Genomic DNA, 27615 nt, shown 5'->3' with positions numbered 1-27615 from the left:
AAGATATTATTGAGTGAAAATTGCACTAGTAAAAGAGAAAATGATGCGCAAAGAATGTCAATCAGTTAAGCATAATGCTCTTTCCATTGTGTTATCATTACTAGTGTTTCACTTTCCACAATAATTATAACCTCACAAAGAATAAATGATAGTATTTAGTTGGTGGTAGGAGTGGCATATTTGAAATTTTGTTTAAAGTTTACAAATAATTACCATGATTTTAAGTCTTAAAATTATTCGAACACTTAAAAAAAGCATCAACTTACTATTTTACAAGTAATGTTTTTTTAATTAGAAAACCAATTTCATCTGCAAATATTCATTAACTAATAATCAGCAAAAGTTAAATATGCTAAAGAAAATATAAATAAATTAGGAAGACAAAAAAAATGATAAACAAGAACAAGTAAACCACTAAAATAAGGAAATTCTAGAAGGATGAAAAACATTTAATTTCTAAAGTCGTAATGATGCTTTGTTGACCTAAGGTAGCTCTTTATTTTATTTTTTTGATTGAGGCAACGCATTCATGATTATTTTATTTGTAAACATGTAGTGGTAGACATAGTTTAGACAACTAGTAATTTTGACAAAATACATTATTAATTCGTATATAGTATTCGATTTATTGAGTTATTATTATATTTCTATATTTAATCATGATCAGGATTATGGTTCGCTATTTTCGTTTTTTTTTATTGTAAATTGCATCCGATAATTATAAAGTGATATTCACGTCTTTATATCGTCCTACACATCGTTTCGAACTGGATAAACCAATCATATGTTTATCCTATTATACTCATGATTACTTTTGCATTCATTTCTTAACGTTATGCAGCAAATGGAAAGAAAATAAACTTTCTAGGAACGCAATCATCAAAACTTATTAACAACAAAAGCAATATTATTCAATTTATTTATTTTTCAAAAAAAAGGAAAACAATAAAAGTCCCAACATTAACGTACTTCAGTTGTACTGCTAACATCATTGTGTACCTAAATGATTCTTATGAAGCAACACATTTCTTCTGATTTCAGAAAATTGGATTGAAACTCCTAATTATCACAAAAACGAAACAAAAGAGTTGAGTGGCTAATTTATTACATTACCAAGTAGCAAATATTGGTAATCTGTAACAATAATTCGTTTTCATAAAGTTTTGTCGTGATGATGCATTAAAAATGAAGTAAATTGATACTCGAACAATATTTCTTGTCTGATTACTAAGCAATAGTTTTGTTAAGTAAACAAAATTAAAAAAAAAATTCAATGACCCCTCAAAAGTGAAATTTGATTAAAATTCAAGTAAGTTGTATAGGAATATCTTGAAACCAAACATTACTGAGGAACGTTGCATTGCATCGTCTTGATTAAATTTGAATTATGATTAATCTGTTTTAATGTATTTTAATTAAAATAATGCATTATGCATTCAAATGTTTGCCAAAATTATTCAGTACCTTTTGCCCTTGATGGAATAAGTAATTAAGTGGTTACAAACAGGGGCGGACGCAGAAAATTTTGATTGTAGGGGCTTCACTATACTATCTCCGTCTTTTAAAAATAGAAACTATTTCTATTTTGGTTCGACACTTAAAATTAAAAAGTTTCTATTTAAAGAAATTTTATTTTTCTCTAATGAAATAGAATTCATTCTCCACTAAGAATACTTCAATCGCTTTTTCTTTTTTTATCTTTTCTTTTTTTAATAATTGTTCAATAAAACATGTGCGGTTTCAAAAATTTCAATTTTTCACGAAAGTAGTATGCACTCCTATATAAATTTAGTTACAATTTTATACTTAATCCGTCCAATAAATATGAAACATTTGCTTTTCATCACGAGATTTTATGTAGTGTTGTTTTATGAGTTAAAGAAGAGAGAATAAAGTAAGAGAGAGGGAAAAGTAGAGATAAAATTATTTCTATTTTAGGAAACATTTCATTTTGAAATGGGACAACCCAAAAAGAAAAACGTTTCATTTTTAATGGGACAGAGAGAGTACGTAAAACTAGTTCAATACATAAATCAAAATGTTACCATAAAGTAGTAGGTAAAATTAATTCCGTATAATAAATCACAATATCCTATATAAATTTAGTTACAATTTTAATGCACATTTTTTCATATTTTCATTTACTAATTTCACATACTAATTATTTACTAATTTCACATAAGTACATATGAAAATTTATGAAAACTAAACAAAATTTTCCATAATTTAATCGACAATCATTCAATTAAAACTAAGTAAATCAATTTAAAATTTTATGCCCATTAGACAAAAATCTAAATTAACAAATCACATTTTACTTTCTATAACTAAATTAACACAACACATTTATTTCTCCATTATTAACCAAAGCCACATTTAAAAAGTACGACATGACAACTCCCGAGATAATAAATAAAGCTTTTATTATAATAATATTATATTAATTTGATTAGAATTGTCTTCTTCCTCGCGCTGCAGCAGCCATTGTTATTTTTTTTCCTCTGCAACTTTTTGTTCACATGTTATTTCAGCCCTCCCCATCATCTAATTTTCAAAGATTCAGTCTTCAACATCATTAATTTGGTGAGGGTTGGTGATGGTTATCGAAGATTTTGAAAATTTTCGAAGTAGAAAAAATGTTAGAAATTTTTTTTGGGTAAGGGCTTAAGCCCTCCCCCACCTCTTACTAGGTCCGCCCCTGGTTACAAATAAAATATTATAGTAGTAGTTAATTCATATTGGAATTATCATTTATAGTATGTATTTTGGTAACATAATTGTACAAAATGTTTCAAATTTGTGCAGAAGAAAATGGTTATTTGTCGAAATTTATAGAAAGGTATTCCTATACATAAATCTTGCAGATTATTTTACCTGATTTTTATCTATAAAAAAATTGAAATTGATGTTCTAGTTCTAGAGAAAATATTATTTAAGGTCGAGTAGGTTTCCTTAAACGGCCCAAAAATAGCCAGGCCCAACACCCACGGGCAACTTTAATAAGAGGTTCATTTCCTTTTAAATATTTTCAAGAATTTTTATGCTTATTGAGAAAATATGATTCTACCTTTTGATAATATACTCCCTCCGTCCCAAGCTACTCGCACTTATTTCCTTTTTGAGCGTCCCAAGTTACTTGCACTCTTTCCATTTTTAGTAAAAATTTTCACCTACAGCCGTCATTTTTGACTTTTCTATACACTCATTCCTTAATCTCCGTGCCGAAAAGGAAAGGAGCGAGTAGCCCGGGACAGAGGGAGTATGTTATTGTGGATTTAGTCATTAGATGATGGTTATTGTGAAATTTGGATAATTTAGGTTAGAACTAGATCTCATTTTTTTCGGATCTTGTGAATCCGGACCAAATTCGAACTCAAATAAAATTTTTTGATTTGGATACAGATGTGGACTATTGACATTCCCTACATAAACTATAGATATACAGAAGAAGTTGAGATACTACAAAGATAAATTCTCCTATGTGTAAGGATCGTAAAATTGAGATATCATATTACCAATAACCTCTAAAAATCACCTAAATTTGGAGATCTAAAAACTTGAAAACATCACACAAACTTATCCACAAACACTAAATCTTTAATTATTATCTTTTTTTTTTTGCAAAATCCAAAGTCCAAAGAGAAGCAAAAATAGTGGCATGAGACATGAATATCGAAAATTTACACTCTTTCATAGGTGGTGTATCAATGGAGAGATCTCTGAACCACTATGAAGGTGTCGAACACATCGGGCAAGGAGGCGACGACGATGAAGAACTAGCTGTTGTTCGCGTCGAAACTACCACCTTGAGCGCTTTGACGCCTCTTTTCTCTCCAGTTCTCGCCCCACATTTTCGCCTCTGCAACAGCTCGTTCCCTCTCAAGGTCCCGGTTCAACATTTTCGCTGTCTCTCTCGGAGAATCGTCCCTCTCGGACCCTCCCTCCACGTCCCATTTCCTTCCGGACCCAGCACCCTCCTCGTTCCTAAGCAGCTTCCCACCTCTTTCTTCTCTGTTGCTGTGACTAGGATCGTACGAGTGGTTTGCTAGGTAAGAAAGGGCCGTCACCACATCACCGATCAAGGGACGAGCAGCAGCCTGTTCCTGGGTGCACATGGACGCCACGGCCAGGGCTTGATAAAGCCCACGGATCGGGAATTTCCCTTGCAGCCTCGGATCTGCCAACTTCACGTACCTTTTACGGTCGTTGAAAAACGGCCGCACCTGCACGAAAACACGCTAATTCACTAGGGAACGGGAGAATACAGAGCTCGATGTATAAAAAGGGTAGGGGATGGGTTTACCCATGCAACGAGGTTCTGTTCACCCTGAGGTCTGGTGCTGTCGATGGCTTTACGCCCCGTTATGATTTCTAAAAAGACGACTCCGAAGCTGTAAACGTCCGACTTTACTGTCAATTGCCCCGTCATAGCATATTCCGGAGCACAGTAACCGTAGGTCCCCATCACCCTGGTGGATACGTGCGACTTGTCTCCTGTGGGGCCAAGCTTCGCCAGTCCAAAGTCGGAAAGCTTTGGAACAAACCCTTCGCCGAGTAATATGTTGGACGACTTGAAATCTCTATAAATAACAGGAGGATTCGCCTTGTCGTGGAGATGCTCCAATCCTTTGGCTGCGCCGGCTGCTATCTTCATTCTCGTGCTCCAATCAAGGGGCTCTTTGTCCGGTGGAAGATCTGCATAATTGTTCTCGACTTTCTAAGAGAGTAACGATAATGCCTTTGAAAGGCGTTAATAATACATGTTTATATGCAAGCACAGGGAAAGCCTTATGCTTGCTTGCTTCACAACGAGCAATAGGCACGGGATTTCTCAAAACTATTGCAAAACAAAATCGGACAAGAATATAAGAATAGCCAAGGAAGCCTTACCATGGAGATGGTCTTCTAATGATCCCAGCGGCATAAATTCATAGACGAGAAGCCTCTGATCCCCATCAGCACAATAACCCAACAGATTAACCAAGTGAGGATTGTGAAGAAGGCTGAGCATTAGAACCTCAACGAGAAATTCTCGATTACCCTGAAGCCCGTTTCTATCTAACTGCTTAACAGCCACAACCTGCCAAAGCATGTAATGCAATGAAAATGGAAACGTCTTATAGAAAGAGATACCTCTCAACCACACCAAGTCACCAACAACAAATTTACGCACAAAATTCTGATTCGTTCAAATTTATCCCACTCTTTAGAAGTATAGGTTCAAGAGTCTAGCAACGGCAACGCAAGGCTTACTAGCCCGTGAAACACATAGACTTGCATACAAACAATATCCTAACAATGTTAACCCTGATCTTTACTTGAATTCGAGAAAATGTAACTAGGCTGAGCAATTTCCTAAATTTTAAATAAAGAAGCTAATAGAAATTCAACTAACGAAACAGTGATTCAGCTATAGGATATCTGTGATAACAAACAACACCTCCAACTTTATGACTATTTGGTGCAATATTTCAAATGATGAGATAGTTTTAACAAGTAACGGTCTCATTTCAACCAGAAAGTGATGCTATTTTATACCATGATTTCAGAAAAGGTCGATTTGCAGAGATGATGAAGAACTTTACCTGGCCATTATGAAGTCTCCCTTTGTATACACGTCCAAATCCCCCCTCTCCTAGGAAAGACTCTGGCCTGAAGTTATTTGTCGCAGCAGCTAGTTCGCGAAAAGTAAACGTTTGTGCAGCAATCTGAGAGTCAGGCAAGTCCTTCAGTCCCGATGCCTCCCTTCTCGGGCCAACATTGCTCCTCGTCTTCAGCCTATCCCCCCCTGCAAAGCACAGTCAGAACCGCCATTCGTCCATTAGAACACACAATTTAGGGCCAGAAACAACCACACCAGTAGCCAAAATTCAAGATTAAGCGTTCGTCCAATTCTACAGAATAAACGAACAACACTAACTCATCGCAAGCAACACAGTCAGAAATGCCATTCCTCCATTAGATGAAAAATTGAGGACCAGAAACAAGCACACCACATCGAATTCCACAGAATAAAACGAACAAGGCCAACTCAACGCTACAGATATGTCTTATTAGCATCTAAATGTGAGAAAACAGAGGCCTAATTTCCTCCAACATGCTGACTGATCAAGAACTGGATATCATATCGTGTCATATGCAACAGCCACACAATCAGTTCTCTAGATTTATATCAGATCAAGATAGGGATAAAACAAAAATCACAGTGCCCATTGAGATCTAATTCAATAAGTTGCCACTGTTTCTACTCACTCCTATCATAGAGTTATGGGGTCTACAAAGAAACAATTTGGATAAACAATCAATACAAATCATATGAAATCATAGCAAAAAAAGAAATCAACTGTTTGTCAACTCAAACTACTGAGATCAGATCAAACCACAGAATTACACAAATAAAATCAAGAATTGACACACTAACCAGAAGATAATTTTGATATATTGGAAGGGACAGCAATTTGAACTTCCTTGTGATCATCTCTCTCTTTATTGAGATTGGGCTTCTCATCATCTCTTGAATCAAAACAAGGGAAACAGCCCATCTCTCTCTCTCTCTCTCTCTCTCTCTCTCTCTCTCTCTCTCTCTCTCTCTCTCTCTCTCTCTCTCTCTCTCACACACACACACACACAAAGATCAAATCTTCCTTCAACCCTTGTTTTCAAGCAAACCAGATTCACACCAACAATGGATTAACTTCTCTTCAATCAATCCAATCCCACCATAAATACCCCCCAAAAATGAATTGGGTGTGGTCCGAATTCAATAAAAATCCAAGCTTTATGTGATCCTTTTTCTATAGCACAAAAAGGGAGCAAAGATTAACAAAAGAGGGGCAACAAGATGAGAAGACTCAAGATTTTAAAGTTAAAAAAAAAAAGATAAAATTAAGGAAAAAGAGTCGAGAACAAATTTAGGGGATTTTGCAGTAATTCAGTTTTGACAGATTGTAGAATCTAATTGACAAATTTAGCCGGCTTTGTCTTCGGCTTCACACACACACACACACACACACGCACTACGGCAGAAGCACTCCACCACCCCTTTGACTAAATAATTACTCCCATATTTATTTTTTAATAAATATTGTTTGTTATTGTAAATTAATTCTTATATCGAGTAGATTCTTAACAAAAAAAATTGCACAAATTAGGTGATGAGAATCCATTTAATTTCCGAATTTATGTAATTATTCCTAATTTACATTTACCGATATTGAGGAAATTTGGAAAAATATACGATTTCGTATCCGAATTCAACCGATAGTGGAAAAAATTTTGTGGACCTAACAAAAATATAATTGAGATTTTTATATAAAGAAGTAATATTTATATAATCATATGTGTGTTAAAATAATCGTGTGATAACTGTTTATTACAGTTGCTATTATATCTTATGGTTCTGTTATCAGTCACAATTTTTATCTATTTAAAGCCATTAATTATGGTAGCACACATTCCCGTAAATATATAATGTTATTCTAAACAATTATTTATAACATTACTTTAAGGGATATTATTAGAGCATCTCAAGTTGTTCTGGACATGCAATAGCCCTCACATAGTCTTGTCACTGTCACATCATCAGCACTAAAATCTTCATGCCACATTATCTGGACATGCAACTGGACATGCAATAGCCCTCCCATAGTCTATCCACATCACTAATAACAATTATATAATTTAATTTGCAATCGTAGCAACATACGGAATTTAATTTACGAGACAAATACAGGAAAATTGAATAATACTATTAAAATTTAAAAAAGTATAATATTTTTATAAAAATTACATTAATTTAAAAAAAGTACAAAAATTAAAAAGTACAATAAAAATAATTACATAAAAAATCACTCCTCGCCGCCGTCCTCGCCTCCGTCGTCGCCCAGCCCTTCGTCGTCGCCGCCGCCGCCAACGCCGCGGCAACTCCCGCCAGTATCCCTCTACAACCCTTCCAATTCTTCACGCATGCTCCGGAGCAATACGCGAAGATAAGCCTTCTCCTCGGGGTCCACCGCCGTCCGAAAGTCGGCTAACGTCTTCACCATTTGAGCGCGCGTTTGTTGACGCGCGAAGAATTTGAGCTCATCGGTGGAGCTGCCGAGGGGGGATGCCGACTAGACCTCCTGGGAACTCGGGGTGCCCCCCTCGCATCCCGTTGCGCCCGCCTTTGGCCAACCGGGCGAGGTCGGCGACCGAACGAACGAGGGGTCGGGACCTCCTGGGCCGTCTCGGGGAGGTCGTGGGAAGTGGGAACCACCGCTGCTGCCGCTATAATCACCGGTATAGTTCAGTTTCTGCTTCTTCGTCCAGCCAGCGTCGACCTGCCCGGAATTTCTCCGACTCTTTGAGCACAAGGTAGCAGTTCCAGTAGGTGAACTCATACTACTTCCCGGGATCCGGGTAGGCTCTCTCTGCAATCCTCCTGCAGTCTTCCTCTCTTTGGCCACTGGTCCGCATGCGGAGGGCGTTGGCGTACAAACCAGAAAATCGAGAGATGGCAGACCTGATTCGGTCCCAGCACTTCCGGCACTCCTCCCCGGTGCGCGGTCTCCCTTCAGGGCAAAATGCCCTGTAGGCTGCGGCTATCTTGACCCACAAGTTGACGATCCTCTGGTTGTTCGAAACGAGAGGATCATCGCAGACACTCACCCACGCCTTGGCCACCGCAACGTTCTCCGCGTCCGTCCACTTCCTCTGAACCCGGCTATCCTCACCCGGCTGCGACGACTCGCCGACCTTCTTGGCCTTGCCCTACTTCTTAGGGCGCTCCGACCCCGCCCTACTCCCCGACTTTGAATGGGAGTTTCCGGAACCTCGTTAATATCAAAACCCAACTCCTCTAAGGAGAAGGTCTCATACTGCGTGTACTGTGCATCTGTTGGGGTCGATGTGTGCGAAGAACCGGTGGAAAAATCAAAAGCCGGCCAATAGACGTTTTCCCCCCAGGGCGTCGCCTGCGGTGGTGGCATCATCTGCTGCGCCGGTGGCTGCATCCCGGGTGCCCACCCCGACATCATCTGCATAGGGGGTTGCATCGGCGGTACCCCTGCCAAGCCGGCACACTACCCCCGGCGGCCATCGGTGGCATCATCTGCTGCCACGGGTACATGTTGTAGTACCCGGTCATCGGAGGCCAACCACCTCCCACGGGAGTCGAGGGAGTCTGAGACCCTCCCCCGAGAGTCGGGGGAGTCTGAGACCCGGTCGTCACTGGAGTACCTTCGTAGTTGTTCTCCATTTCTCGTTGTTGATCTTGTACAGAAATTAAGATAGAGAGAGTACTCGTTAAAACAAGTGGTGCGAATGAAAATGATGTCCAAAGCGCGTATATATAGTGTTTCGAAAAATTTAAAAAAATAAATAAAAATTTGACGTCGGTCTGACGCCGATCCGGGGCCTACAATGTCACCGTGAGGATCGGCGTCAGCCCAAGAATCGGCGTGGGCACGCCGATTTTGACGCCGATTTCGCCGACGCCGCTCACAATGGTTCGGCGTCAGCACCGGCGTCCGCGAAAAATCGGCGTGCCGGTGACGACGCCGCCATTGGAGATGCTCTTAGTCAACAATTTAATATTTTTCCCAAATAAAATCAAACTAAGGCAAACTTACTGTAATGCCTTAGTTCACGATTTTTGCAACTAGGTTTTGAATTCGTGAAAATTACTAGTTCTGCCAAATTTATGATTCGATTGATCAATAGCCTTTCATTAGCTAAATTTTAATTTTTTTTAAATGATATAAACATTAAAAGATAAAAATAATAATATGAAATTCCATAAAAGTTCATGCCACATTCTCATATTTTATAAATTTGTCTATTTTACAACTTCCATGTAAATTAATTTTATTTTTTAAAGTTTATGTCATTTTTACCAGTGACTTTAAACACCGAACCATATAAATCAATTAGAAGCACTTTATAATCATTTTTATAAGTGAAATGTAGTCTTAATTATTATTCCAAAAAATCACTGTCGCCTCTCTTTCTGCAATTCAAAATGAGAAACTAAAAATAGATCAAAAAATAATACAACCATCACACACCAAAATAAAGAAAATTCAAACATATATCTCAATTACAAAATTGTACACACTATTCCAATAAATGTTGTATTATTGTTCAATCAGTGTTATAATTAAGGGTTAATGATAAAGTTTTGGATGAATTTGATTATTACTGTGCTCTATAATCAGTGATTAAATTGAACCACTATTCGATCGTGTAATGCATGTAAGAAACTAAAAATATATAATAATTGTACCAATGCGTTACACAATTCGTGCAGTGCATTAATTGATTACCCCATCGAAATAATGCGTTAATAATGTTTCACCTAATTAAGTCAATTAAATTATCATTATATGATAAATTAATAATATTTTTTTTCTTTTCTTGTGAGTGTTTGCTTTTGTTTATATTCAAATATCATTAGTATTTTTCATTTATTATATTTATATTTGAACAATTATTATGTTGCTTCTCATTTTTTACTTGAGAATTTATCAATCGACAAATGTAAGTAAATTATATATATAATGAATTAAATGATTGTGTTAATATATATTTGGCTATCGTTATCCATTTAATAAACTCAAAATGTATTTTTTGAGTTAGTAGTTAAAAACTAGGCACTACCTCTTATTATATTTCCTTCAAACTATCAACACAAAATCAGGTGGGGTCAGAGTATCGACCAGCCCAATAATTAACTCCATTTAAAATCTATTTTTGAGTTGAAAAAAATGATAAAGTGGAATGAATATACGATGGGAATGGAAGAGTATTTTCGTGAAAAAGACCTTAGTTTATAGTGCGCATTTCACGCTGCAAATAGACACTATTTTAAATTTCCAACCACTTAATCACCATTCATTTTCTTTATTTTCAAAAAAATAAATCTTCTTTAAATACCATTCGTTACGCTAATGCAATTCATATCATTCAGAAAAAGGCGTTTTATGTTGGCAATTGAAACTAAAAATATAAAACATAACTGTCCCAAATCGGTGTCAAGATAAAACTGAAACTAGTATATAAGTCTCATGGGCCCCTCCTCCTATCACCAATTGGTTTTAGGATGGAACCCATGGATTTCTATCATAGTATCAGAGCGGGTCGCCGACTGTGGGTCAAATTTAACTGACCCAGCAGTATATCTGGGCCGAAACCGAAAAAATGACTGACCCAGCAGTATATCTGGACTTAAAAATTTGGACCAATTGAAAAAAAATTGGGCCGATTGTCCAATCGATTAGAAAAAAATCCAACCCCTCCAAGCTTCACCTTGAAGGGTTTGAGGGAGGATGTTGGCAATTGAAACTAAAAATATAAAATATAACTGTCTCACATCGGTGTCAAGATAAAACTGAAACTAGTATATATGTCTCATGGGCCCCTCCTCCTATCACCAATTGGTTTTAGGATGGAACCCATGGATTTCTATCATTTTATTCCAAATAAATAGAGAGAGAATTGCCTAGTGTGTTACCTAAATTATTCATGGATAAATATACGAAGTTCCATTGTACTCCATATTATTAGGTTGCGTTTGGTTCATTAAAAAAATGTAAAATGTGAGATGCAATGTAATATTGATATTGTAAAGGTAAATTCGTCACAAGCAAAGTTTTTGAATAAAAATAACTAAACAAGAAATAAGTTTAAATATGATCGCTAATTACAAATAAACATGACAATCGAACGATCCCTTCCTTTATGAATTGCAACGCTAGGGGTGGAAGGACAAGAACATAATAAGACTACTCAACAACTTGAAAGAATAAATAAATCTTGTCGGTAGCAAATTGGGTAGTGGAAATTGATGGTAAACAACTTATTAGATTTAAACCACACAAACACTAATGTTATTCCACTTTTTTATTTTGTTTTTAGCAAGGGAATAATAATTTTAGTAGAAGAATAGTGATTAATTGATAACTTCTCTCGTAGTCTACTTCGTTGTTGTTTTTTGGGTTTACCACTCTCATATTGTTAAAATATTATTATGTAAAAAAACCATAATTATGTATTTATTTTCTAACATGTTGACATATAGATTATCCAATGAGTATGGACAATCTCTAATCCATGCAACGTGCTTCTATCATTTATTTAATGAAATTTGAATAATTCACAATTAACTAACCACATTGCGTATATATTAATTATCTTCCTAAATCCTAAGTCCGCGTTGACAGCAAATTTCAAAATTGTAATATTACAACTTTATAAGTTTTCTAAAATTTAGTCTAAACATACATAGGTTGTTACTATTCAATCTTTTTACTTTATGATTTGTATTAATTGAATCTCTTATCCATTTTCTTGTTTATTAAAGTATGCTTGATTAGTTTTTTTCACATTCTATTTTTCTTTTAAATTATTGAGTGTTTGAATTATTCAAGAATGTTGCATTTTTATTTTTATTTTTTGCAAGGGATATTGGTACATATATATAGTTATGTATGCATGTATTTTTTCTAAATTTTTAAATGTACGAGCGTGCATATAATGGAATGTATGTTTGTACACTTTATTGTAAATATTAGTACTACTATATTGTTGTTAGTACATGTCATTTTACTTATTGTTTGAGTCCACTTTGGTATGGTATCTATATCATTTTTTCAATTACTACAGGAATTGAAAATATCCAAAGTGCAAAAATAAAATAACGAATGATATTTATTTGCAAATATTTCAAATAATTCATGATGTAGTAAGAATATAATAGTAATACAACCAACCTAAATAAAATTGATGTTATTCAATTTAAAATTTATGGGCATTATAAACATACGATTTATGTAGTCTTAGTTTAATTAGGATTGTACTTTTTAATCACTACTAACACGATCACAATAATTCCGAATTTCGGCAAGAATATTGGATATAAATATGTCTTGGTAAGTTGACTTTATTTATTCTTCTTCATTTGAAAGAGGCACCTTTTGTTGGAATGGTGGAGCTGGAATATTTTCTTTGGAGGAAGAAACTAGAAAAGGCCACAAATATTTTAAAAGTATATTCTTCGTAAGAAACCTTTATTTTATTTAATTATAAATGTGGGTAATATTTAATCGATATAAAATAAATTTGAAGTTTACTTTGTCTCCAACCATCCATGTTGCAAAAAACACTTTTCGTCACATGTATCATGTTAGGGAGTAGATGAAACAACTTGTCACATTATGATGTATTTAAATTATAGAGTGAATCTCAATTTTTATTTGTGAAAAATGAGGTTTTCACATTTTATATGTTTCTAGAAAATGAAAAATATCACTATATGTCCCTTTTTTTCTACTATTTCGCATTTCAACCTATTAATGACCTATCTTTTCTTTCTCTAAATATTTTAGGTTGAAAATTTTACTACTAGTAATAAGGATATATGGATTAATAATTAATTATGGAAAAATAAATTAGATTTATTTTATAATTATTGAAATGAACAAAGTATTTTACTGATTTTATCCACAACCTTTAGCAATTCAATAATTTTTTCTAGTTACCAATTATGTCTCCATCTATTTTTTAAATAATTTTTTCAGAAATGAAAAAAAACGTAACATCCTTGTATTTAACATATTTCTGGAAGAAAATAATAGGTTATTCTGACATATCATGTGATGACTCAACGTTTGGTGTGAAATTTTGATGATAAAATATAGATACATGTTAAAAAGATTGTGATAGAATTGACAAGTTGAGAAATTAGGATATCAAAAATTAAATATTGAAATAAGATTGATACAATAACTATAAATTGGGGTGGGAGCAATCTTCTATATATCTTTGAACAAATAGCTAATCTTCCTTATCATGAAATAAACATAGTATATTCAAAATAAATCAAAACACAATCTAATATCTAGGTCGTAAATTATTTTGAAAAAGTGCCTATCCCCAAATATTAATTATCTCCCCAAAGAAAACTCACAAATTTCCCAAAATTGCAAAGCAAAGATAGCCTAGGAAAGTGGGGAAGAACTTAGGACAAAGAAGAAAAAGAGTGCACTTGCAATTTGCAAATGTTGCCATACATATATTTGTGTTTAATAATGTTAGGCATATTAGTTAGCATGGCTAGGGCATTGGTACCAAACCGTACGGTACATCAAATGAGGTAGGAGTTTATGCATATTGACAATTTTGTATTTATACAAGTGGCCCTTGTCCCTTCTCAAGAGGTCCAGATGTAGATTCAGAAAACATAACTCGTAGGGTCTGACACAGTAAAAAGGTCGTCGTTGACGTCGAACAACAGGAGTGGTGTGTCAGTTGTCACTGATAAATGATAATACATTAACAAACGAAGAACGAAAGTGAACCTCAACCCGAATGATCGATGATAGGATCGATCGATGCAGACCCCACCTAAATCTGTCATTCCACTAAAGGCCTCATCGATTTTTGTAAATTGACAAAAGATTGAGAATGAAAAAGTTGATGTATTTGAAGTTATGGAGGGGTAGATATTGTTCACCGTGTGATATAAATGAATCATCAATTTAGTGTCTCTATCCATGTAGGGCTAAAAAGACACAAGAAAGTACTCTCCTTTGTAAATTTTACCATAATTGAGTAAATGAAGGATGTACTCTGTTTCTTAACTTGTTTAAAACTTTTGTGTTTTTGTTCATTCACGTGGATGGAATAAAACATTTAAAATAATTATCGTATGTTCAAAATTTATTATTTTATTCTAGTACTTTTTTTATCATTTGAGCAGTTCTAATTTTTTTTTAAATATTACTACCATATTTTTGTAAAATTAACGTTGACGTGTGATGATATATGCAAGTTTTTTCGTGACAAAATAATTTCAGTTATGCTATATTCTTGTTAATTTTTCGTGGTTCAGAAATATAAAGGTTATTATGTGTAAATCGTTAAAATAAATCATGAAATAGTATCAATCTTTTATGTCTTCTACTTTTAAAATCTGAAAAATAAATATATAAGATGAAACTTTCACAATCATCTTATTCTTTCCTTTTTTGATGAATTACGCGATGATGTGACAGTCGATTTAAAAATTAAAACACGCGGTGTTCGGCAAACGACATGTTTTATCCACGTGTTTTAAATAGGTTGTCATATCAACGCATAATTTGCCCAAAAAGAGAACGATGATGAGAAAATTTCATTTTATGTTATATGTTTTACAAATTTTAAAAAGTGTGGGAGAAACCAATTATTGGTAGTTTGCCTTATGTATAATTGCAAATATATGTTGTGAATTTAATCAGCCCCATTGAATGGATTGACAATTTGATAGTATTTTGGTTAGCATTCACAAGGCCGTATTTGGGCCTATCTGACTAAGCCCATTTCTAATTGGGCTCTTTGGGCTATGTAATATTTACATTTATAAAGTTGATAATATACTTCTTCTACTTTTAATAGGTCGAGGATTCTTATTACTGAATGTGAATTTAGAATTATTATTTGAATCTCTTCAAACAACATAAAGATAGACACTTCTTTAAAGCTCGACCTGATGTACGGGTTGTGGGGTGTGTTGCGGGATTGCTAGGCCGAGAGTTACGCTTGCAATTAATAATAAATAACCTAAAATAATCGCAGTTGTTGAGTCCTTAAGAAATTATGTTTTATTGAGTTGGGTCATTATCAGTTTGACTTGATAATTATTCAACTTTCACGATTTGCTATACATATTTTATCTTTGCAAATAATATTTTATTTAATCTTTCTCCGTGATATTTTTATTAAGTAATTTGTTTACACTATAGAACCAACCAATCCATTTGAATATGCAAGTACAATTCCAATTAATGATAAAAACATGAATGATTAGTTGTTTCTAGGGTTGAAAATGTGAAGTTGTGGTTGCCCACACTCAGACTCAGTGAAGTCGTGGTGAGCACCACCAATCACTAACCTACCAAAATCACAAAACAATACTCATTTAATTTTTTAATTCAATTTTTTTAAAAAAACAATATTCAGTTGTAACGTATTTGTATCTTTCTCCAAAAATCATGCATCTCCCTACACCATCTTTTCCCTCCGCTTCTCTTCTCATTAATTACACAAAACAAAAACGAAAAATAACGGAAATCAGTTACTATTAACACAAAAAAACTCCCAAAAAGAAAAAACCCCGCGAAAATCAATGGAAGAAGAAGCACATCTCCATAAACACAACAGCTTGAGCAAAATCTCCCAAATCACAATCAGTCCAAAGCCTCAGAATTCGGTGGATTTATCCAACGACGATGCATGCGACGATCATTCCGCGCATCACAGCCATGAAATCGCAAAGAATGTCGATCAATTCATCGATTCGATCGCCGCGATTGAAGATAAATCGTCGCACACGCCGGAGATCCCCGACTTCATCGAGACCTTCTCGAAAATCATCGAATCGAGAGTGAAGAAGTACAATTCCAGCGTTGCAGGAGCCAGATTCGGTAAAATGGCCGAGGATGATATGATGTTCATCCATTCGGTTAGACGGATCTCGAAATTGACGAACGCGTTGAGCGAATTTCCGCCGGATTCGAGCGTGAATCCGTCGATGAATCAGACGAGTGCGGCGCTGCAGCGCGCGATGGTGTTTCTGGAGGAGGAATTCCGCTCCTTGTTGGAGGAATCGAGCAATTCAAAGAGCGATGACGCTGATAATTCGCTCAGATTATCGGTCTGCAGCTTGAGGAGTCAGGGGGATTATTGCGAGAAGGAGGATTCTGCTCCGGCGGAGGACTATCCTTCGTATTCGGAGGAGGCGGTGGCGAAGATGCACGAGATCGCGTCGACGATGATCTCGGCGGGGTACGAGACGGAGTGCTGCCAGGTGTACTACATTTCGCGGCGGAACGCGATCCGGAAGCAGATGGCGCGCCTCGACTACGAGATCATGTGGAACATGGACGACGTCGCCAAGGCGGCGTGGGAGACGCTGGAGGCGGAGATCTCGCGGTGGATCAACGTCGTCAGATCCTGCTCAGATCTCATCTTCCCCGGCGAAAAACGCCTCGGCGAATCCGTCTTCGCTCACTACCCTTCGATCTGCCAGAGCTCCCTCAGCAACATCATCCGCGGCGTCGTAATCCAGCTCCTCGATTTCGCAGAGGCGACGGCCATGGCGAAGAGATCCGCCGAGAAGCTCTTCAAATACCTCGATATGTACGAGGCGCTCCAATTCCTCCTCCCTACCATCACCGGCGACTCCTGCTGGGGAGATCTCGTCGACGAAGTCTCCGACGCAATCGACCGCATCGGAGAATCCGCCGTCAGCAATTTCTGCGATTTGGAAAATTCAATCAAAGGCGACGCCGGTCGAGTCCCGGTCCCCGGCGGTGCAATCCACCCCCTAACTCGGTACGTAATGAATTACCTCAAATACACCTGCGATTACAAGGACACACTAGAGAAAATCTTCGAGAAACACACGAAATTAGCGAAGAATTTCTCCGAATCAATCAGTCTAGATCTGGAAAAGGAGAGCTTAAGCCCTCACAACTTCGAAACCATGGCCGGAACGACGCCGTTTTCCATCCAGGTAGTAACGGTGATGGATCTCCTAGACGGAAATTTGGATAAGAAATCGAAGCTCTACCGCGATCCGGCGCTCCGCCACATCTTCCTGATGAACAACGGCAGATACATCCTGCAAAAGGTGAAGGGCGCGAGTGAGATCCTCGATGTCATGGGCGACCAGTGGTGCCGGCGGCGATCGACGGTGGTGAGGCAGTACCACAAGAACTACCAGCGGGAGACGTGGAACAGAGTGCTGCAGACGCTGAATCAGGATGGGCTGCTGGTGAACGGGAAGCCGAACAAGCAGCTGATAAAGGAGAGGTTCAAGGTGTTCACGGCCACGTTCGAGGAGATATACCGATCGCAGACGGCGTGGATTGTCAGCGACGAGCAGCTGCAGTCGGAGCTGAGGATATCGATCGCAGCCGTGCTTATCCCGGCGTACCGGGCATTCGTGGGGAGGTTCCGGCAGTATATGGATAGCACGAAGCAGGCGGATAAGTACATCAAGTATCAGCCGGAGGATGTGGAGACGATGATCGAGAAGCTTTTTGAGGGGAATAGTATTTCGATGATGAGGAGGAAATAGGTTTCTCTTTTTTGGGATTGGATTCGCCATTGTTGATAGCTAGGGTTTATTAACTTTGTATCATATTTTTTTCTTTGTTTTTAGGGTTTTGAGTTTTTCTTTTGATCTTTGTTTCCAGTTCTTGTCATGTACTATGTGGGACTATTCATGAATCGAGATGGTTGGGTAGTTTTTGGTAAAATTCACTTCATTTTAGTTTTGTGTAGTATATTAAAAATATGCTTCTCAAATACGGAGTATCGAATTATTGATTTTTTTAAAAAATTTTAATATGAATCAAATTGAGATTCTGATGACTTAGTTAGGGGGCACTATAGGGCGTCAACGAAAACGTCGTATTGTGAACAACATAGCGACATGGTATTATACTAATTTAAATGTATTTTTATTTGTTGTATTGTCTTCCATCTTGTTTCACGTTTTCTCAATATAGTTTTTAGTATAATACGGCTTCATTTCTTTGTCCACAATATGTAAGGTCATTTGGTTATGTAAGTGATCAGCCAGATGTGCAACATTTTAATAATTTGTTTTGATTTATTAGAACCATCCAACCCATTTGGATATACTAGTATTTTAAATCATACAGTAAGTTTTTCCTTATTTGAAAATATTTTGTACGTAAATTCCTAACTAAACGTAAATATATGCATGTAATAAAAGGATTAATAGCGAGCCCAGTAATTAAATTGAAATGTGTTTGGGAGACACATCGGCATAAGAATAAGCAAATAATGGGCCTTGCTGTTCATTGCGTGTTACAAACTCACAACAATATTAGTTTTGGCCCAACAAACCAATCTAGGCCTTCCGAAATGTATAAAAATTGTCTTAAACAAACCAGTTATTAGAAAATACGAGTGTATCTTTAGGATCTTAAACAAACCAAATTAGGCCTTTTAAGCAATTTTTCTATCCTCCGGTGTGACAACTCTGATTCACTTCCATTTCACCTGTCATCTATTGTAAGCGATGACCATCATAATGTCTCTTCCTTTCGACACTATCGACAATCTTTTTCACTATGTTCGACTCCACAACTTTCGTTTGGTGGATCCTATGTTAGGCCACGCCTTCACACGTGCTGTCTAAGACCATCTCCAACCACACTCAAAAAATGAGTTTTGGTGTAAAAATCTTCTCCAACCATACACCAAACTCAAACTCATTTTTGGTGTTTTTTATGAAACAACACCAAATATGGTGTTACTACAAAACTTTTGAGACAAAAATTCAAAAATGGCGTAAATTTTGAATTTTGGGTGATGGTTGAAGTAAAACTATTTTTTGATGTGACGTATACTCGAAAATGAATTTGAGTTTAGTGTAAATAGTTGGAGATGGTCTTAGGAACCTGAAACAAGGTGTTACTGCACTCACACACACACACTCGCACTATTTGCAGAAGGCGAACCGGATCCCTCCTTAAACTAGATCAATCCGTACTGCAAAGTTGATTAGGATTTATGTCTAAGATGGTTTGAAAGGTCACGATGACAATGTCCAACCCCGAATGCCATCTCCCAGAATTACTGATCAAGCTCCTCACGAAAAAAAAATTGAGAATTTAGGTTTTGTTTTTGATTTAATTATTTCTTTATTTCGCTCATGTAATGTAGCTATTCAATTATGAAATTTTTAATCATTTATTTTTGAATTTATAATTATCAAAATTTCAATAAATATGATGTGACAATTGAAAAATGAAATTGCTATAAATTCGTGGCTGAAATATAGTGTATTGATAAGGATGTACTTACGCTGTGTTTGCCTAAGAGCATCCGCAATGGCGGACTTCCGCGCGGATGTCAGACCAGCGTGCGCGATGTCCGCGCGGGACATCCGCCAATGTGCAACTGTTCAACGGATACGGACGTTCGATACGGACACCGCATATCCGCGCCTTTTTGCTGACGTCCGCCATTGTGTTGACTCCCACAGACGTCGGCGCGGAATTCCCGATTTTTGCACAAATTTTTTTTAAAAAAAATTCTATAAATACGTCTCATTGCACTTCATTTCAATCGCACCACTTGTTTTAACAAGTTTCTCTCTCTCTCTAACTAATGTGAATCTTAAGGATTCAAGAAACATATGTTGTCCGGATTTGTTCTTGCAATAATATCCAATAACCCAAACAAGAAATATGACAATAAAAGGATGGAAAAGAAGAAGAAGAACATGATGATAAGTGTTATGATTTAGATTCAAGCTCAAGAAAGAAAACCCAATGGCTACTTTCATAAACAAAACCTAATGGCTCCACCAACTAGCAACACAAGACTAGCAAGCATACCTTAACAAATAATCTAAGCCCGGCATTAGATTAAATGCAACCACAAGGGATTTTGGATAAATCTTCAATGATGAAGATGGGTGCTCACAATGGAGTCTTTGTTCTTCAATAATGTTCAAAGTCTGCCCACAAAAACCCTAGACATGGGTATTTATACAAGAGACTAAAAGTGCTAAAACGGAAAGACAAAGAGAGTCCAAAAACGCAAGTCGCGCAAAAAAGCCCGGTCGGGCGTTTTTACTTATGCAAAAAGCCCGGTCGAGCGAACTCTCTGGAGTTCGCGACCAAAAACTATCAGAACGCTCGGTCGGGAGTTTTCCCCTTGCAAATCGCCCGGTCGGGCATTTTCTCTGGAATCCTCCAAAAACACTATCTTCGTCTTCGAAATGGCTTCGCGTGAGTATCTTGCACGCCCCCATCGGAGTCCGGATGAGAGAGTTATGGCCATTATACGAACTTCGTGCATTGAAGGGCGGATGACTCCAAAAGACATGTCCTGACGGGCGTCGCTTCCGTTCCCTCCTCCCACGAGGCCTTGAGTACCATTTTCAGCTTCCGGTCACCCCCTACTCGAGCACTCTCTTCGGATGAGCTAATTCCACGGATGAATGTGCTTAAAGCTTCTTGCATCTTCTTTGTCATTGTCCTCGTCATTGGTCGATGAATGTCTTTGGTGGGGTTGATCAAATGATGCGAGACTTGTGGATTCGCATCACTAACACACTTTTCATTCGAGCGACTCACTGTCGCCTTTTTTCCCATCGGCGGGACGGCGCCGATGTCTGCCGCGATGCCCCAACTGCCGGGGATGATGCCCCAACCTCAAAGGGGGGGGGAAGCGGCAGCGGATCCACCGAGGCCCAATCGGCAGCACCCACCCAAAACGATCCCGAGAACCCCTCATTCGCCCGCATCGCGGCACATGAAACCTTGTTACGTGCGATGGTTGAATGGCGCCAAGTGACCGACCCCCATTACAAGCGGAAGCTTAAACCTCTCCTCAACAGTATGCGGCGCGATTTGAGGTTCGACGAGATGTCGGATAGCGACGGCGAGGGCGACGGCGAGGGTACCGGCGGCGGGGAATTCGAGGAGTGAGAAGGCGGTTTTTTTTATATTTATGTAATTTTTTTATGTATTTTTTTTAATTAAGTATGTTTTTTTAAATAAAGTGTTCTCATTTTCTCCATATTTGTGTCGAAATTTTACTTTCGTAAATTGCTTAATTCTGTAAATTGTTAAATTGGTGAATTTGTGAATGTTTTTAATATGGGAAGTCTGTCGGGATGTCCTTGGGGATGTCCGCCACTGTGCAGTGGGGTGTCCGTATGACGTGTCATCCGCAGTGGGAAGTCCATATGACGTGGCAGGAGATGTTTTTGGGATATTCGTATGGATATTCGCCGGGACATCCGCACCATGCGAATGCGCTAAAAATATTGTAAGAGTAATTGAATATACATAAAGGATCAGATGAACATGCATGACCTGCTAAACCAAGAACAGAGAATGAAAATATTCTGTATTGAGTCCAAAACTTTGTCTCAATTTCAGTCAACCCCCAAAAGAGATGCATGCATCGCTCTCTCAAAAGAGGTAAAAAAGGCAAAAAAGCGAAAAAGTTGGGGAGACGACAAAGTTATGGAAACTTAGTTTCATGTCGGATTCCACCGCTTCCGTACTGTCTCCGCCGCCACGCCGTCGCCGACTCAGTGCACGCGCGCCTTGGAATTGCCACTTTTGTCCCTTCTTTGGGGGGCCAAACTGCAAAACTACACATCCATATATCTTTTTCTGCCCCTATAAACTCTTCATATTATTTTCTGGACCCCTTTTATTAAGCCTGCACTACGCCCACGTGCGCCACTGCTCACTGGAAAAACTACTTCAATATCATGACGTCATGCAGGTCCACGAACATGCATCATTTCCGATGCCTTCCTTTTCATTTAAGAATTTGAAAAGAAAATGTAAATCTATATTTATTACTCCCTCCTTCTAGAAAGAATATGCATTTTAGGTTTTAATGCAAATTGAGTAAAATAAGAGAGAGGTAGAGAGAAAAAGTAATAAAATTACTCCCTCTGTCCCACAAGAATATGCACTCTTTCATTTTTAGTCTATCCCACAAGAATATATTGTATTTTTTAATTTTGGAAACTATTTTCACTTTAATGAGGTGAGACTCATTCTTCACTAACACTACTTTAGTTACTTTTTCTCTCTAACTCTCTCTTACTTTTCTAATTTTTTATTAAAACTCGTGTCGAACCCAAAATGCATATTCTTTGGGGACGGAAGGAGTATTGTTGGTGGATGAGTCTCACACCATTAGAAAGAAAAGAGTTTTCAAAATTAAAAAATACTCCCTCCGTCCACCATTAGGAGTCCCATTTATAGGCGGCACGGGTTTTAAGAAATGTTAAGAAAAGTGGGTGGAAAAAAGTTACTGAAATAGGGGTCCCACTTGTATATATTAATTTTAAATGAAATGTGAGTGGAATGAGTTAGTGGAAGGTGAGACCCTATTACCATTTATGGTAAAAGTGAACCGGGACTCCTATTCGCGGACGGACTAAAATGGAAAAACGGGACTCCTATTCGCGGACAGAGGGAGTACATATTATGGGACGGATTAAAAAAGAAAGAGTACATATTCTCGTGAGACGGATGAAGTACACTCATTTAGTCATGTCATGTGTATTAAAGTTGGCTATGTGTAATTTGTTTTTGGTATGAAGTCAATCACTAATTCATATCAGCTGCTCCCACCATTCCGTTATACTCCCTTCACTGGAGGCGTTTCTTTTTTAAATACTCTCTTTATTCTATTAGAAATGAAACATTTTCCTTTTGAAATTATCCCATTAAAAATAAAATGTTTTACATTTTCAATTCTCTTACTTTACTCTCTCTCTTCATTAACTCACAAAACAACACTATATAAAAATCCGTGCTAATTTCAAATGTTGCATATTTAATGGGACGGATGGAGTGTAATTTTTAAAAAATTGTGTTAAGTCAGTTAATTAAATGAGGAATATTTTTAAAAAATTGTGTTAAGTTAGTTAAGTAAATAAAAAATAAAGTAATATATGAAAAATGTAGAAAAATGAAGAGATAATAAAGTAGGAAAAAAAAGAAATATGTTGACTCTTTCAAGAAAAGAAAATGACTCTCTACATCGGAATGTACCAAAATGACAAAAGGACTCCACTACTTCAGGTTGAAGGGAGTAAATGATAATGCACTTTTTTAGGTACGATATTTAAAGAGTTAGGTGTAGAGTAAAGTAAGAGAAAGTAGAATAGTGGAGAGAATAAATGTTTCAGAGAATAAGTAAGAGATAGGAAATGTACTCTATTATTTTTTGATCAAATTTTGATCAAAAAGACAAATGTCTACGCTTATGGTGGAACACTAAAATAAAAAAAAAAAAGTGGCTTACTTATAGGGATATATGAAGAGGAATACTACTACTCCCTCTGTCGCACAAAAGTATATGCATTTTTGGTTGGACACGGATTTTAATGTCCTATTGATAAAGTACTAAGGCCATTAGCAATGGGGCGCCCTAAGGCGCGCCCTATGACGCACCACGTCATCAGTTTTATCCTCCTACCCCCACCTGCAATGGGAAGCCATAAGGCGCGCCCTATATGTTATTAATTTAAATGTTATATTATTGTTTTGTTAATTAATGTAAATGTTTTAAAAAAATGTAATGCAAACTAAATTAAAAAACACAACGATTAACTAAAAACCAGCGAAGATTGCATTCATTAAACAAAAGTTACACGTTTTGAGTTGGCTAAAATCTACGCAATTCCCAACTTCCGGCGCAGCTCATCGATCAACCCCCGGAGATATTCGAGTTTCGAGAGTGAAATCGTGAAATGAAACGTTAGAAATGAAGGTGGGGTAGGGGTATTTATATAAAAAATTGAAAACGCGTGCCATTGTCCCCGACCATCGGCCGCCGATCCCGCAATGGGGCGCCCGATGGCGCGGACGATGGTCTATCGTCCGCGTCATCGTCCGCCGATCCTACAATGGCGCGGACGATGGCGCAGACGATAGGCCATCGTCCGCGACATAGGGCGCGCCCTATGGATCGGCCGCGGACGAAGGGGACGGACGATGGCGGGCACCCACAATGGGGGCATCGTCCGCGCCCGAGGACGATGGACGCCATAGGGCGTGCCATCGGGCGCCCCATTGCGGGTGCCCTAAAGTGTTTAAGTATTGTTAGTAGAAGAATGGATCTCACCTATTTAGAGAGGATTTTTTTAAAAAAATAGGAAGTGCATGCATACTCTTATGAGTGTTAAAGATGGTCATTTGCAGATTTGGTATGTAGATATAATAGAAGGTTAATTCATTTGAATACACTAAATTTTGTTGCACGCAGGTTTGATATGCTTGTATGAATTCGATCGATTCATATATATATAGTAGCATATCAAGTTTGGACGCATGAAAATTACATATGAAAGATAATTCACATTCTCATATCAAACATGGTTTGATACGCTAGTATGAATTCCATTAATTCATACATATATTGCAAAGTTGATCGCACGTAATTTCTAAGCCGTAGAAGAAACAATCTTCCAAAATTCAAAAATCAGAAATATTTTACCGAATTTAAGATCATATCTAACTAGTTATTTTTCACTTGTCATTTTGACTAGTTGGTTGTTTTACCTTTATCTATAACTCTAATTATGTACGATAGAAAATTGATTGAAATATCTGTTTAATTGATAATTTTAATAGGAAAGTGATTTTATATTAATTACATGGACCTGTGTGGCACATTAAATTCTTTATGGACCAAAATATTATTACACGGTGGACATAAGTCATGAGAAACAGTGTTGTTTCCATATATTGCCTCAACACTGAATCTGTAATGCAAAAATATTGTATGGCTTTTTTTCGTTATCCGCAATTAATATATGAACCCCAATATTCATCAAATATCCACCCCAATAATGTAGAGGGTCGCATAACTTTATTTTTTCTTTATATGATGTCACTACAGTAGTTGAACTTTAAACATTCACAATTACTGCTGGATTTTGAATTAAAAGGCTTTATATTTGTTAAATAAGAATATGTTTTAATTTCTATTTACCTAAAAAAATGTATTACTAGGTCCCATATTTGAGTAAGGCTCTCATCCTGGCCACGGTCTATTAAAATAAGGGCGGAAAAAAATATTAAGTTTAGTCAAATTTAGGTCTCCTGCAACTTTGAATATTAATCGGAAAATTTATGAAGATTGATTTTGTTCTCAATTATTTCATGATAATTTTATTGGTTAAACTGTATGGAACCTTAGAAATCATGAAGCGGTGGCGAGTTTAAACGATGTCGTCTATTCATGAAGAAAATGACGTCATTTGTTTGAAAAATATCGCTGATATATTACACATATATGACCAGAGTTATTTTGGCGTGAGATAGTTGAAAACAAATTCAAATTTCATATTTTTTGTGGCGGATTTTAAATTGTCGGAATCAATCAAAATATATCCAAATTGCATAGGTTTTTAAACAATTTTCAACTAAAATAATACCAACTCAAAGAAATAATTTAATTTTTGTAATATCTGCCTGAACGTTAAAGGTTTGATATGGAAGAACACTACAATTGCTTTAACAAAATATGCCAGTACGTTGTTCTGTTTTATTAATAGCAATTATTGAGAAGGCGGCGATTTATTACGTCATATTATATTGCTCCAAATTTAAGTTGCATAAGTATTTTTTTGAAGTCGCTGCATAGTAAATTACTTAAAGAACACACTGTTTATGTCATCACTACCAAACTAATGCAAAGTCCTAATAAAAATAATATAATTCAATATACACCAGACTATTCTCACTCGATATGTTAGTTAAATTAGTTTGTTACGTGCACCTAATTTTCAATATAATTATATACTACTGCATACTGTAATTTCATTTTGTAATATCATAAAAAATGTTGTGACAGAATAGAGTAGTTGTGTAATCGAGACCAACAGAAATATAAAGAAACACAGAATTTACGTGGTTCACCAACTGGTTACATCCACGGGCAAGAAATAGAGAACATATTATATTCAGATTGTGGTTACATATTTCATATTACACAATTATGTGTCTTACTTCCATATAAATAGGCACACATAAGATTTTATCCCAATTCGAAAACATAATCCTATCTATCTCAATTCAAAAACATGATCTATACAGATTTAAGGCATAATAACCAAAAAACACATGCGTCGAATTCATAGAAAATACATGAACTTTTAGGTTACTATTTAAAAATCCCCCAATATACATATTAGCTGTAAAAATAATTTAGCCAAATTAAATAAAAGAGGACTGCCCACATCATAAACAATAGCTAATTATTTTGTCCAATATACGTTGTCTCCAAAGAGGAGATTTAAAGTAGTTGGGATATTGAGCATTAACTAATAGTCTAATACACTTAAAGACCGTTGGATAAAAAACATGGGTGTTCCATATTTATGAGTAAGCCCATTATTATAAATCCCCCACACTCACAATTACATTATTATATTCTATTTCTAATTAATTATTTTTTATTATTAGTATTATTACTCACCCACTATAATCCCTAATTGATTGATAGGCCAATAAGTAAATCCATTATCTCGTGCTAGATGTAGGTTAAAGCAATTGGGTCATAATACTTGTATAATGAAAATATATTTATTAAGTATTTAATAAAGGGTTATCAACTTGTAATATTACAAAGTTCCGTCACATTTTAGTTTTAACTAGCACTACACGTTTCAAAATTTGAAATAAATCATGAAATTCTAAAATTTCCAATTGTTTAAGACGATTAATTTAATTTGGCTGCTAAGTTTGGTCATACATGTACATATCGGTGATATAGATAATGGTGTCGCATATGTGTATTCATGTATCCCCAAATTTGATAAAATGATGGAATTGAAATTTTCATTTATTTATCATATGAATTTTATAATGAATAAAACATTCTTCTAATTTTACGAGAATTGCATTTTTCTCTCACTTGAAGTATGTACGGTATGTTGGTAATGAAATACACACACAAACACACACACACACAGCGTGGAAAAATGGAAGGACAAAATTACCCCTCTCCCTCAAACTCTATAAATAAATCTCATTTCATCAGACTTTAGTATCCTCGGACTAAATCTCA

The 27615-nt window shown here is 36.5% G+C and overlaps 2 protein-coding genes across 2 annotated transcripts; one reads left to right on the top strand and one right to left on the bottom strand.

Annotated features, from left to right (window-relative positions):
- Positions 1-3576: 3576 nt before the first annotated feature.
- On the bottom strand, positions 3577-7040 carry LOC121809397 (serine/threonine-protein kinase PBS1-like). Its single transcript, XM_042209989.1, has 5 exons — positions 6422-7040; positions 5586-5788; positions 4891-5080; positions 4304-4695; positions 3577-4223 (listed from the first exon to the last, which is right to left on the bottom strand). Exons 1-5 carry the CDS (start codon positions 6540-6542, stop codon positions 3777-3779), a joined length of 1353 nt encoding a protein of 450 aa, XP_042065923.1. The 5' UTR covers positions 6543-7040; the 3' UTR covers positions 3577-3776.
- A 9073-nt stretch (positions 7041-16113) lies between these two features.
- LOC121807331 (exocyst complex component EXO70B1-like) lies at positions 16114-18205 on the top strand. The gene has a single exon (XM_042207553.1). It carries the CDS (start codon positions 16145-16147, stop codon positions 18098-18100), a length of 1956 nt encoding a protein of 651 aa, XP_042063487.1. The 5' UTR covers positions 16114-16144; the 3' UTR covers positions 18101-18205.
- The last annotated feature ends 9410 nt before the right edge of the window (positions 18206-27615 follow it).

Source organism: Salvia splendens, chromosome 6 (assembly GCF_004379255.2).
Source record: "Salvia splendens isolate huo1 chromosome 6, SspV2, whole genome shotgun sequence".
NCBI classification, from domain to species: Eukaryota; Viridiplantae; Streptophyta; class Magnoliopsida; order Lamiales; family Lamiaceae; genus Salvia; species Salvia splendens.
Note: the sequence above shows the minus strand (reverse complement) of the source record. Positions and strands in the feature narration are given on the sequence as shown.